The sequence below is a fragment of the Zeugodacus cucurbitae genome, chromosome 6 (genome assembly GCF_028554725.1).
Source record: "Zeugodacus cucurbitae isolate PBARC_wt_2022May chromosome 6, idZeuCucr1.2, whole genome shotgun sequence".
In the NCBI taxonomy this organism is placed as follows: domain Eukaryota; kingdom Metazoa; phylum Arthropoda; class Insecta; order Diptera; family Tephritidae; genus Zeugodacus; species Zeugodacus cucurbitae.
This window is the reverse complement of record NC_071671.1, coordinates 28709101-28723422: the sequence shown is the minus strand read 5'-3', so window position 1 is coordinate 28723422 and position 14322 is coordinate 28709101. Positions and strand designations below refer to the sequence as shown.

General features: G+C 36.4%; 2 protein-coding genes and 1 long non-coding RNA gene across 4 annotated transcripts; 1 reads left to right on the top strand and 2 right to left on the bottom strand.

The window, feature by feature from the left end:
* Positions 1–609: 609 nt before the first annotated feature.
* On the top strand, positions 610–5554 carry LOC128922602 (uncharacterized). Of its 2 annotated transcripts, XR_008471794.1 has the most exons (3): positions 610–5067; positions 5133–5292; positions 5359–5554. XR_008471794.1 is itself a non-coding variant. In XM_054233703.1 (2 exons), the coding sequence occupies exons 1-2, from the start codon at positions 5202–5204 to the stop codon at positions 5469–5471; spliced, it is 204 nt and encodes a 67-aa protein (XP_054089678.1). In that variant the 5' UTR covers positions 5052–5201; the 3' UTR covers positions 5472–5554. The 2 variants fall into 2 exon arrangements, 1 of the variants encoding a protein (XP_054089678.1); XM_054233703.1 differs by having other exon boundaries at positions 5052–5292.
* Positions 5555–6095: 541 nt separating this feature from the next.
* Positions 6096–7750, bottom strand: LOC128922617 (uncharacterized). The gene is made up of 3 exons (XR_008471803.1): positions 7017–7750; positions 6363–6957; positions 6096–6290 (listed from the first exon to the last, which is right to left on the bottom strand). It is a non-coding gene; the product is annotated as an uncharacterized LOC128922617 (long non-coding RNA).
* Positions 7751–9665: 1915 nt separating this feature from the next.
* On the bottom strand, positions 9666–12626 carry LOC128922427 (uncharacterized). Its single transcript, XM_054232793.1, has 2 exons — positions 11392–12626; positions 9666–11327 (listed from the first exon to the last, which is right to left on the bottom strand). The coding sequence occupies exon 2, from the start codon at positions 10629–10631 to the stop codon at positions 9666–9668; it is 966 nt and encodes a 321-aa protein (XP_054088768.1). The 5' UTR covers positions 10632–11327; positions 11392–12626.
* Positions 12627–14322: the final 1696 nt, after the last annotated feature.

Sequence of the window (14322 nt, the reverse complement as noted above, 5' to 3'; positions counted from 1 at the left end):
TACATCCCAATATGCCAGTTACTAGTGCGATCCTTTATTCCAAATTTTACTTTTATAACTTTATTTATGGCTTAGTTATGACCCTTTATGTGTTTTCGGTTGGTTGGCAATGATCCGATTTTCGAAAGCAACCCTCTCACGGTTCCAAGGAACATGTGTGCCAAGTTTCGTCAAGAAATCTAAATTTTTACTCATGTTATCCGTTGCACGGACGTACAGACGGGCAGACTGACATTCGAATTTTGGTCTCGTCGCCATGATCATTTTGATATATATAACTCTATATCTAACTCGTTTGCACTAAAAAATATAGTACAAAATAGGGCAACATTAGAACACTAATTTATAATTTATCTAAGATATAATCTATAATTTATTTAGTCAAGACAACTCTGAACGACTAATGTATGTTATGAAAGTCTGTTTTGCATTAATTTTACTCTTTTAAAGGTCCACCGATAAGAGAAAAACATTTTTGCTCAGATCACAGTCAGGGCCTACGTAGTGGTAGTATGTATCTCTATACATGACAGCACGGAGACCAATATTAATTTCAGAAGTCGTACTTTAATTAATTAATTTTATTGATTTAAATTTGTTACAAAAAACTACAGTGCACTCGCGAAAACTCGAACTAATGAAAACCACACCTATTCGAGTTAACGAATTATTCCAGTTTTCGAGTGTTATATTTTTCTTGCATAATTCAAAATATTAGTATGTTTTGTAATGTTTAGTGATTCATGATTAATTCATTCGAATATTTTATTTTTCTTTTCTTAAATAATACAATGAACATGTGTATCTAATTATTAGAAAAAAAGCAGTGATTTGTGTTTGCCGTTTCTTATGTTCGACCGAATTCAATACGGCCTTTTCACGCAATGATTGCAATACAAATCATTCTGCCTCATATTCATCTTCAGAATTGCTTTCTTCAATTGGTTCCTCTTTAATCAAGCCTTTATTCCAGTTATTTATTTCTTCTTTTGTAAAAAGAACCTAATAAAAATGTGTTGTTGTTAAACATGACTTTTTTATTTTGAAGCACCACCATACCTCAGGATTTAAGCCTTCGAGAATATTCGCAGATTCTTTTTCCAATTTTTTAGCTTCTGCTTCCATTTGGTTTTTCAAAACATTAAGCGGAACATCATCGTCGTCGTCGTTATCCAGGTTTGGCAAAGTTTAAAATATTTTTCCAGCACTTCACCAAAGTATCTTGCCCCAACTTTTTCCAAGCTCTATCCAAAAATGTAACATCTTCGCTCAAGTTAATTTTTTTCATTGATTCCACCAAATCGCATTGATCGGTGAAAATGGCTGCCAACAGAGAATTTCTATAGAGAATTTATAAAAAGGCTTGACATTCGGGGGCAAAAACATCGCTGCCATCTTCAGACTTTAATTCATCTTCGTTTGGATGCGAAGAGCGTTGTCAAGAAGAAGCCTTTTGAGGCACCTTTTAATAAAACAATACGCATCTAACATGCGTTGGACATGTTAACATACAACAATACGAATATGTATGTATATTATATATGATATGTTTTTGCGTATAAAATAATGGACATTTTTTGTTCGAGTTTTAGAGCCATCATATTTTGTTCGAGTTTTAAAGTAGCCAATGGAGAAGAAACAATTTTCAAGTTTCCGAACGTTCGAGTTATCGTGTGTTCGAGTTTTCGCGAGTGCAATGTATATAACTTGCTTTTAAAACAATTAAGTAGATGCTTTTACAGCAAATTATTTATCAATATGCATAGATGTACAATGGAATTTCTCGTAACTCGAATCACCATAATTCACAAAAAAACTTCGAGCTAGAGAGACTTCCAGTTATAAAATTTTCATTAAAACTTACAAAATTTCAAAAAGCTTTAAAATATAGATGTATTCAAGGTTTTATTTATTTACTTCGCATACAGTTTTATGTACATACATTAAAACATGTATTCTGTAATTTTGTTTGTTGCAGTTTGCTGTTGTTTGGTTCTTGACTTCTGTATCCCAAGCCTTTGTTACATGATTTATAAAATCCATAAGCGTATGATTTATATGATTTATAAAATCCAACACATTCAAAGAAATGTTAATAACACATTCGCAAAACTCTTATTTATGCAAGCTTGCTGCAATCTTAATTTACAAAACGCTTGCTAATATGTTTGCTGGGGTATTTCATCCGTAATAGTACCAAGAACAGTACTGAAAGTGCATATGTAGTTTTGGTGCGCAGTTTGGGGTCTTTCATCTGTGATTGTACCAATAACATTCCGGAAATAGTGCAAGAGGTATATACAGTGCTAAATGATGAATATACCCTGCAAGACAGGTACCGGCGAATTCTTCGGTGAATGCCAGGGAGCGGTACTAGCAGTTTCAATGAAAGTTTCTATTCCATTCTTAAGGGCGAATTGACAAAAGTCAATCCCGAAACTATTGTGTACCTGTGATCGTTCATCCCTTTGTTGCACATTTTATTTACCTCTTGCACAATTCTGTGAATGCGTTTTGTAAATTAAGATTGCAGCAAGCTTGCAAAAATAAGAGTTTTGCGAATGTCGTTGACAATTTGCTTGCAAATGCAAGTGTTTTGCGAACGTCGTTGACAATTTACTTGCAAATGTAAGTGTTTCATAAATTTAAGCAAAACATGTAGTTCTCGCCGCAAAAGTTTGTATGTAAAATTGTTCTTAAAGTTGTTAAATTAAGTGCGTTTGATACTTTTAATTATCATTTGCAATTAAAAAAGGTAATAATCTACTTATTTAATGTCTGCAGCAAAAAAGAAGAAAAGTGTTGTGCGCAGCAGCTTCGAAATTTTTGAACATCTATGGAACGCTGCGGCTGCAAGTTCTGTAAGTACCCAGAGTGAATTTGTGGAACAGGAGGTTGTGCCTGAAGTACAGAATAATTTAGATTCCTTGTTGCCAATGGCCGATGGCGCCGTTATTGATTTCAACAAACGTTTAGCTGCATGGTTTGTAGAGAGCAATGTGTCCAATGTGCATGCTAATAAATTATTGGACTTATTAAGCGACAAAATTGAAGGTCTACCAAAAGATATCAGAACGCTTAAACGTACGCCGACTGATGCTCCAGTTGTCTCGTTAGCAGGTGGAGAATATGCGCATTATGGCTTGAGAGACTGTTTGACAGATTTTTTGCGGGAATATAAAGTGCATACAAATATTTTAGAATTGAACTTTAACATCGATGGATTGCCAATTTCGAAAAGTTCGCTGAAGAGCGTGTGGCCTATTTTAGTGAATGTAAATGGGACGGATTCAGTTTTCGTGGTTGCTATTTTTTGTGGACGGTCTCATCCCAATAATGTGAATAAGTTTCTGGCACAATTTGTCGATGAGTTGAACGATCTTCTCCAAAATGGATCCTCATACGAAAATAAAACTTTTGTAATAAAATGTCGAGCATTTATTCTGGATGCACCAGCTAGGTCACATATGCTTGGAGTCAAAGGACACGCAGGCTATAGTTGCTGCACAAAGTGCATTAAGAGGGGCGAACGGAAAGAGAATTGTATAATATTCCATTATCAAAATCATCCTTTGCGCACAAATATAAATTTTCGGCAAAGAACTGATGTCAGCCATCACAAACAGCAAAGTTCTTTGGAGATTGAAAAACTTCCAATCGGCGTGATCCAAGTATTCGCTCTAGATTACATGCACGTGGTGTGTTTGGGTGTAATGAAGGCTTTGCTTGGATCCTGGATAAAAGTTAAAAATCGCAATTATTTTTTGCAACAAAATGATATACGAAAACTAAGCACAGAATTTCAATTCATTGCGCGTTACATACCAAGAGACTTTTGTAGGAAACCACGGGATTTAAAAGAGAAAGACCGCTTCAAAGCAACGGAATTCCGTCAGTTCCTTTTGTATACAGGCCAGGTTGTGCTAAAGGACATATTGAGCGAAGAGAGGTACATTCATTTTTTGCAACTTAGTCTTGCAATGCGAATTCTCCTCAATGCTGAAGATTGTATACAAAATAACAAATGCGCAGAGGAGCTGAGAAAGGATTTCTTACTCAGAGTCCCTGTTTTATATGATGATTTATTGTTAACATATAATTGCCACTGTTTGAGTCATTTGGCCAGAGATTCCATGCACTTTGGATCACTAGAGACAACCAGTGCTTTCAAGTTTGAAAATAAATTAGGAAAAATTAAGAAACTACTTAAGAAAAAAAATAATGTTCTGTCCCATATTTACAACAGACTAGTTGAGCAGAGTGTACATGGAAATCATCATACAAATATTGTTCCTAAAAAATCTACAGTACAAAGTGATGGCACTTACAAATTTGTTAAAACTAAAAACTTTTATTTATCGTCTATTGCACCTGAGAACTTTTATTTAGTACACAAATTAATTTTCAAACTTATTTCCATATCAAGATCTGCTGATAACGATTTTGTACTTCACGGGCTAAGGGTACTAGACTTACATAACTTATATGATAAGCCGCTTCAATCATCGCTTTTTAATATTTACCGTGCCGAAAATCTCAGTTTTAACAAAACACTGAATCACCATACGCTTGACGAAGTAACATCAAAAGTTATATGCTTCTACACCAGATCGTCTTATATATTTGTGCCACTCATAGCAGATCATGTCGCAGAACAATCTCAATTACATCGTCGACCCCATTAATGATGACATCGCATCCTCACAAACTATTTATGTGATGCAACCAAGTCCAAGCACAACAACAATATTTATTTTTAAAGGATACTTTTAACATAACACCGCAACACTTTTCTCATATTTGTTTTATATTTTTTCGGCAGCAATTCAATCAGTAATTATCGACGCATGTCAAAAGGCTGTTGAAAAGGTGGAGGAAAAAAATAAGTTAATATTGTTGCGCCTAACCGAAAACGTTGAGGGGATGCGCAAAGAAATCATTGATCTTAAAAAAGCGGTATCACATAATAACGCTACTATTATACCAAGCAAGCCGTATGCTAATATTGAAGACTTCCTCAATTTTGAGAAAACTATTCTGGAAGATATAGATACATTTTCCTTGCTGGTAAGAATTTAAATTTGAAATATCCGGTGACTGTATACTGATGTCGATTTTATTTATATTTTTAGAAGGCAGATCTAAAAAGATGGTCAACATCCAATTCGAGAAAATTTGTTACGAAAGCGTGGCAGAAGATTATGACTGACAACGTTGCTGAGAGCTTTTCCTGGCGAGGAATTGGAGATAAGAAGTGCATTAGGGCCTTCACTGTCGCCACTGCTATTCATCGTAAGTGAAATACGTTTAAAAGGTTTATAGTTACATTTCTATATTCATATTTAAATTCTATTGCAGAAACTTTCGCTGAAAATGGAGGCAAGGAAGAGGACTTTGTGTTTGCCTCTAAGTCATATTTCCAGAACGCAAAAAATCGTATTAAAATTAAAACAACAAAAAAAGTAAACTAAAATACTAAGTAGTAATGATTTTTTAAATGAAAAGACAATGAAGTTCCTATTTTTATATTTTAATGTAATATTATTCTATGAAGAAACCAAATTTAATATTAAAACTGATTTTTTAAATGTATCAATAAAAAAAACATATCCAAAACAAAGTAAATGTTTAAAACGCTTACTTATTTCATTAAAAATACGTGTTTTTAAGCATTTAGAAAACGTGTAATTACGTTACTTAAAAAACATGTTTTGCAATTGTCTTTTAAACGCTTATAAAGTTGGGTCCTTTTCGATTATAAACCCCTTGCTTTGATGTCTTTTGTAAAGGTCACAGCAGCGTTTTATAAGTGTTTTGCTTACATTTGAACGCTTACAAATGCTTATTTTTATATGTAAATGCTGGCTGGGACACAAAACTGCGAACGAAAACTCCACGTGCACTTTCAGTACTGCGACCCACAAAAGGCCAGAAACTATACCCGCTATTTTCGGTTAGTTCTACCAAAATCCCAAATGAGAATTTAATAACAAAATCATTAATTACATTACATATTTATTGAAAATATCATGCCATTTAGGTGTTATTATTATATTTACTTCATACATATATTATCGTACTACACTATATACATATGTATAAAGAATTGAATAGTTGAACAATTTTTGCTATCTGACAAAGGCTGGAGGGAGAGTGGCAAATGTCAAATACCCCGAGCGGCCCGGAAGTGTAAGCTGCGGACATAATGTGAGGACTCTTTTGGTTTCTTTAGGAGTCTTTGTAAGATCTGTTCTTTCATTAATTTCACTAGTACGAGATTCATCCAATTTCTGTGAGGAGGGTTTCCATAAAATATAAAGTAAATATTTAATTTCCACAACATAGATGATGATAATAATTACCTTATACTTCAGGAATTTTAAATCTAGCACGGGCAACGTTCTAGTCTTAACATCCATGCTCTTGCTGTAGTATTTCCATTGTACTAATTTCGGCGAATCCATGTCCTTGTAAAGGGATACAACAACATTATGATTCCTCAATACAAGGTGAAAATTAATAAAAAACGTCCTCCTAATTGAACATACAAGAAGTTTTAAAATTTCTATTATCCCACTCATGGCACTCATTTTATTTGCTAATGGCACGGCAACTGAGGTGCCGGTAAGTCCAAAAATACTGCAATTGCTTTGCCCTCTAGCTCATTGGCAAAACCCAGTTGTCGCGATGATAAACGGTTGCAAACGCACCTAAACCATGTCGTTCCAATTCTTCACGTGCTTGTGTTGACCAAAAAGTTTTAATTGCACGTAAAAAATGACATTAAACCTAATATCTAGTGTGTAAATGATTTGTGTTCGATGTAGCAGCGTATGCATCCATAGTTCTGGATTTGCTTGCAGCACATATTCCATCGCTTCGAAAGTTCTACGCTGCTACCATAAGTGACACCAATTAGGTTGCGTACATTTAACGCGCGTATGAGGTTTGAAATATCTGTAAAATTAATTAGAGTTTAAGGCAAGATATTATTATTATATTCAACAATTATTTACGTATTCAATGGTTTCGCCCTTGATGTTGACCATTGTTGGCGAAGCTTCTATTGCGTGCTTCGAATTGACAATGCGATGAAGTATTACTGTATCACCGTCTTCAATTTCATATTTTAGCTTTAGAAAACTTTTATTTTACGTTTTACTTATTTAAAAATGCGTGCTTCAATGATTTAAACTTTAATTAGGCTGCAGATCACTGATTTAAATAAAACACGCAAAATAATACTTCACAAGCAGCCATGACTCAAAACAAAACTTGTTCAAACACGAGAACTTGGGTTGTTTCTTTCTATCATTCACGGTGCTGTACGAGATAAGAGTTGAGGTAAATGTTTATGCACATTTTGCCCTTTGATGCATATATGTGTATGTAGTGGTGTTATTGAAATTTCTTTGAATGTGTTGGAGTTTCAGTACCCATGACTTGCTGGGTAGTTACTTGTAATACCTGAATTCACTAGTGCAATATACCAATACATATCATCCTTACTACAGGGAAGAGATAAGGGCTTGGTTGCGAATAAGAGTATTCTTAGAGCAGTGGTCGGCCAAACTTAAACGTTTCACACATACAATCAATTGTTATTACTGCGTAGAAATATGTATGAAAAAATTATAATTATAAACAAGTAAGGAAGGGCTAAGTTCGGGTGTAACCGAACATTTTATACTCTCGCAATTTATTTATTTAACTTTATTTATATTATATAATACACAATTTGGCCCATATATTCGGCCAATATATTGTATAAAGTCCATTGAAAGTTTATTTTCACAACATATCATTGGGATGTAAGGAAACTATTACAAACCAAGTTTCATTGAAATCGGTCGAGTAGTTCCTGAGGCATGGTTTTTGACCCATAAGTGGGCAATGCCACGCCCATTTTCCATTTTGTAAAAAAATCTGAGTGCAGCTTTCATCTGCTATTTCTTATGTGAAATTTAGTGTTTCTGACGTTTTTCGTTAGTGAGTTAACCCACTTTTAGTAATTTTCAACCTAACTTTTGTATGGGAGGTGGGCGTGGTTATGATCCGATTTCTTTCATTTTTGGACTGTATTAGGAAGTGGCTAAAAAACACGACTGCAGAAAGTTTGGTTTATATAGCTCCATTGGTTTGCGAGATATGTACAAAAAAAATTAGTAGGGGGCGTGGCCACGCCCACTTCCCCAAAAAAATTACATCCAAATATGCCCCACATAGTGCGATCCTTCATACCAAATTTTATTTCCATAGCTTTATTTATGGCTTAGTTATGGCACTTTATGTGTTTTCAGTTTTCGCCATTTTGTGGGCGTGGCAATGGTCCGATTTCGACCATTTTCGAAAGCAACCTTTCTATGGTGCCAAGTTACAGCTTGCACAGAAGGACGAACGGACGGACAGACAGACATTCGGATTTGAACTCCACTCTTCACCCTGATCACTTTGGTATTGTAACGGATTTCCAAAATCTGCCGTTTACTCTAAAACTCTACCCTGAGTTCGATCACTGGATTGTCAAATAAAAGTCACACTTTAATGGCTATACACTAATCTTTATTTCTAATTCCTTATAACTTAACACTTTAGTACTCAATACCCTACTTTACAACTCTAACTTATAACTTGTTTACACTTTGCTCGACAACACTCTCCTTAGAATTGTCCTTACTCGACAACTCTCTTATTAGAACTGTGTCTTGCTGCCAGCCCGGCAGCCCTTATATAGTCGATTGCTAACATGTTATCGTCACTCGAACATTCTGGCAACTACGAATACCGATATCTAGATACATCTGGCAAGTTATCGCCTTCGATTGTCTATTCTAGTTTGTTCTGGTGCCATTTTCGTTACACTGCCCTCCACTTAAGTCTGATCGTCCCGATTAGACATATTTCCAGAATTAAACCCTTAGTATTTCTTCCTTTCATCTCGTCTTCTAGGACACTGTTGTCCTCTTTAGCATTTCTTTCTCCATTAGCATTAATCCTAAACCTTAAATCAATCAGTAACCAAAAATTATCCTCGCAGTGGTCTACGCCTTTGATTCCAGGAACATGGATATATGGACGTCCTCTGTATCTGTGACGATACCTGTCCACCAGCTTTCTAAAATGCTCTTCCAAATTTCGGGTGAATCTTTCCACCATGATATCGAATCGTGGATGTGATGCAGCTTCACATATTTTCCGGACACATAGCTTCTGGCACATCTCCCAACTTTTGATGTCCACGTCCACCATCTCGTCAGTCTCTTTACTACGAATTGCGCACATATTTGTCCTGACCAACAAAATATTCCTGTTTCCTGATTTGCTGGTAGGTAATGGACCAGCTACAACTATGGCAAATTGCTCTAATGGCGTTCCCGAACTGTACTGCTTCATCTGACCATGTCTCTTGGAACTCTACACTTCATTTGCAGTGCAATCTCTCATTGATTGACGACAACCAACCCAACAAAATTGATTCCTCAACCTTCCCAAGGTTTCCGTGATTCTTATGTGTCCTTCACTTGGACCTTTGTGCATCTCGTAGCAAACTTTAGGCGATCTTTCATTTCGAACAACCACGAGAGATTGGGAGCAGTATCCTCCTTTGCCTTTCCACACTCGATATAAGCAACCAGCGACCAACTTGAAACTGTTCCACTGTGCCTTTAGAATAGAGGTTCTGCATACATTTCTTCATTCTTGGGATGTTTCACAACTGGAGCTTCATCTTGAGATTCTTGTTCCTTCATATCACAATCTTTTGTCCATGACACGTCTGTCTTTTCTGGGATCACCTGCATCGATTTATGCACCTCCTGTTCCTTCAACTGCGTCAACACCTGTGCCGAAACCTGTGATGGTATACACTCTCCATGCACTTCCAGCTGTGTTGACACCTCTTCTCTTTGTAAGGTCAGCTCCATCGACTCCTCCTCTATCAACTGTGAGGACATCCCATTCACTTCCAATTGTGTTAACAAAATCTCTTCATGCGCTTCTAAAGGTCTTAACATATACGTCTGATTCGCTTCCAACTGTGTGGACATATTCTCTCCATGTACTTCCAGTTGTGTTGACACCTCTGCTCTATTTGAGGCCACATCCATTGACTCATCCTCCTCCTCTTTCACCTGTAAAGACACTCCATTCGCTTCCGAGTGTGTTGACAAAACTTGCCCTTGCGCTTCCAAAGGCTTTGACATACACGCATCATTCGCTTCGGTCTGTGTTAATAAAATTTGTTCATGCTTTTCCAGCTGTGAAGATATCCCATTCGCTTCCGACTTCCGCTCTTTTAACTGTACCGATATTTGAGCTGATATCTGCGTTGATAACTGCGAATGCTCTGCTTTCATCTCCGTCAACTGCAACGAAATCTGTGACAATGCAGACAAAACCATCTTCATGTCCTGTACTCCTGATGAACATGGATTATCTTCCTTTTCCTCTATTTTCGTTGTCGATTCCTCTAACAGCGATTCGAAAACAAATTCGTCCACACTGATGTTTTCTTCTTCCATTGCCTCTCTTAACCGGGCTTGCAATTCTGATTTCAAACCATTCGTTGCTAAGCCTCGTTGTTCCAACTCTCTTTTGAGTTGTGGTATCCTTAATTCGCTGAATTTGGCCATTATCTCCTATGGAGTTTTATTTGTCAATCCCACTTCTGACACCAATTGTAACGGATTTCCAAAATCTGTCGTTTACTCTAAAACTCTACCCTGAGTTCGATCACTGGATTGTCAAATAAAAGTCACACTCTAATGGCTATACACTAATCTTTATTTCTAATTCCTTATAACTTAACACTTTAGTACTCAATACTCTACTTTACAACTCTAACTTATAACTTGTTTACACTTTGCTCTCTCCTTAGAATTGTCCACACTCGACAACTCTCTTATCAGAACTGTGTGTTGCTGCCAGTCCGACAGCCCTTATATAGTCGATTGTAAGCGATACATCGTCACTCGAATATTCTGGCAACTACGAATATCGATCTCTAGATACATCTGGCAAGTTATCGATTTCGATTGTAGATTCTAGTTTGTTCTGGTGCTATTTTCGTTACATTATTATATTTACTTTATACATGTATTATCGTACTACACTATATACATATGAATAACGTATTGAATAGCTGAACAATTTTTGCTATCTGACAAAGGCTGGAGGGAGAGTGGCAAATGTCAAATACCCCGTGCGGGCTGGAAGTGTAAGCTGCGCACATTATGTGAGGTCTCTTTTGGTTTCTTTAGGAGTTTTTGTAAGATCTGTTCTTTCATTAATTTCAATAGTATTACTAGATTCATCTGGGAGGAGGATTTCTGTAAAATATAAAGTAAAATTTGAATTTTTATAAAGTTTGTAATAAAAGTTGGTAATAATTACCTTATGTTTCAGGAATTCTAAATCTAGTACGGCACCGTTCAAGTCTTAAGATCCATGCTCTTGCTGTAGTATTTCCATTGAACTAATTTCGGTGAATTTATGTCCTTGTAAAGCGATACAAGAACGTTAAGATTCCTCAATACAAGGTGAAAATGAATCAGAAAAGTCCTCCTAATTAAAAATACAAAAAGTTTTTAAATTTCTATGAGCACAAACATTCACTTAAATTTACCCTTTAATTTCTGAGTTTTAGCTGCTAATATGCCAGTAAACCCAAAAATACTGAAACTGCTTTGCCCTCTAGCTCATTGGCAAAACCCAGTTGACACACGCCGTGATAATAAACGGTTTCAAAAGCACCTTAACCATGTCGTTCCAATTTCCGTGCTTGTGTTTACCAAAAGGTTTAATTGCACGTAAAAGTGACATTAAACTTAATATCTGGTGTGTAAATGATTTGTGTTCCATGTAACAGCGTTTGCATCCATAGTTCTGGATTTGCTTGCAGCACATATTCCATCGCTTCGAAAGTTCTACGCTGGTACATTAAGTGACACCAATAAGTTTACGTACATTTAACGCGCCATGTGAGGTTTGAAATATCTGTGTGGAAAATTAATTAGAATTTAAGGCAAGATAATATTATTATATTCAACAATTATTTACGTATTCAATGGTTTCGACATTGACCATTGTTTGCGTAGCTTCTATTGCGTGCTTCGAATTGACAGTAAAGTCTTACTGTATCACCCTCTTCAATTCCATATTGTGGCTTTAGAAAACTTTTATTTTACTTATTTAAAAATGCGTGCTTCAATAATTTAAACTTTAATTAGGCTGCAGATCACTGATGTAAGTAAAACACAAAAAATAATACTTCACAAGCAGCCACGACATAGCTCAAGAAAAGAAGAGTTGAGTTAAATGTTTATGCGTATTTTACCCTTTGTTGCGTATGTGTGTATGTAGTGGTGTTATTAAAATTTCTTTGAATGTGTTGGAGTTTCAGTACCCATGACTTGCTGGGTAATGTGCAAGAAAGGGATGAACGATCACACCTACACAAGAGTTTCGTATACTTTTGTCAATTCGCCCTTTAGAATCGCATAGAAACTTTCATTGAAACTGCTAGTACCGCTCCCTGGCTTTTAATCGAAGAACTCGCTTGTACCTGTCTTGCAGGGAACGAACAAAATTTCCAAATTTGCATACGAACTGGCAGCACTTAAATCGAATTGTCCATACTTGGTCGCATTGAACTATTTGACAGTTCGCCAAAAAAACAATTTAATTTTTAAAGTTAAAAAGAATAGAATAATTTTATGTTAAAAACGAAAATGGAAAACAATGAGTATTTTAATTTGGAAAGAAAGTTTTTTTAAACATATGCAATGTATTGTGTTTAGACTAATACATTATTGTATTTCTTAGTATTTACAAAATGAAGAGGAGCTTATGATTGGGAGTGCTAGTATACTAGCATTTTTAGATGAAATACCATCTAGTTCCAGCTCTGAATCTTCATCAAAATTCAATAAAAAAATGCTTACGATTTATCTTCGCCTGCCATTTTCAATTTCAAATTTGTTTATAACAATTTTTATTATTTTGACAGTCCTTTGTCCTTTGAGCCGTTCACAATAGTAAAATGGTTCTAAACTGTGTAAAACAAAACTTGGTAGCACTCAGCAAGCGATGATAGAATTTTTAATGAGGTAATCGCATACTCTCCTGCACGAATTCAAATAGATAACTTTGTTTTTGCTTTCACATGTACAATTTTTGACAGGCGAGCAGCGCTTAAAGATAGCGGACCGAGAAGTGACCAATCGATTGCAGCTATTGAACGTCTAGCATTCGCGAAGTATTCACCCGCAATCCATCAATATTCATTATAGATCGCGATCCAATTATCACGATAAATATTGAAGGCCAGGAACGATTATTTGCATGTGGCTCAAGTATGGTCGTCTATAGTACTAGACTCCAGCATAAGGAAATACATCAAGCTACTTGGCTGTCCCCAGATCGAATCACACGCAAACACATCGATCTTGTTGTGATTGTTGGACGACATTTGTCAAATGTTTTTGATGTGCATACGCTCCGTAGTCCCAACATTGGCTCGGATCGCTATCTTGTAGCAGCTAAGATACGCACCCTCCTCTGTGCAGCAAAGCGCACACGTCAACAAACGCAAGGAAGGTTCGACATCGGTTGCAATTGCCACCGACAGCCGAACGATTTTCTACTCGACTTGCACTCCTGCTCTCTGAGAGCTCTCATCAGCAACTCGGTATAAGGAAGCTGTGGGACGGCATATCAAGCTTCTTACGTAAAGCTGTAACCGAAACTATTGGCTTTCGGAAAAGTTAAAAAAAACAGCTGGTATGATGAGAATTGTTGTCTCGTAGTGGAGAGAAAAAAAGACTGCCTACCTCGCAATGTTGCGATCGACAGCAGCACGAGCGGGATAGAAAATATACAGAGAGCCGAAGATGGAATCAAGACGCATTTGTAGACAAAAAAAGAAAGAGGCCGAAATGCGTGAGTATGCGAAATATGGTCGGAAGAAAACATGCCCGACGATTGGAATCTAAGTGTACTCTACGCAATCCACAAAAAAGGAGATCATACAATATGCGCCAACAATCGTGGGATAAGCCTTCTTAACATCGCGTATAAGGTTCTATCGAGCGTACTATGTGAAAGACTAAAGCCCACCGTCAACGAACTGATTGGACCTTATCAGTGTGGCTTTAGAACTGGAAAATCAACAACTGACGAGGACGATGTCAACATCCGATGAGGCGACACTAGGGGTTTTCATCATTTGGCAACGAGGAATACCTCAGACGATGGAACGATGAACTGTACGATTTATACGACGACCTTGACATAGTTCAGAGTATAAAAAGACAGCGGCTACGC

Coding starts and splice junctions, on each gene's coding strand:
- LOC128922602 (XM_054233703.1), top strand. CDS start 5,202: ATGACTGACAACGTTGCTGAGAGCTTTTCCTGGCGAGGAATTGGAGAT. Junction 5,293..5,358: donor TGTCGCCACTGCTATTCATC/GTAAGTGAAATA, acceptor ATTCTATTGCAG/AAACTTTCGCTGAAAATGGA.
- LOC128922427 (XM_054232793.1), bottom strand. CDS start 10,631: ATGGCCAAATTCAGCGAATTAAGGATACCACAACTCAAAAGAGAGTTG.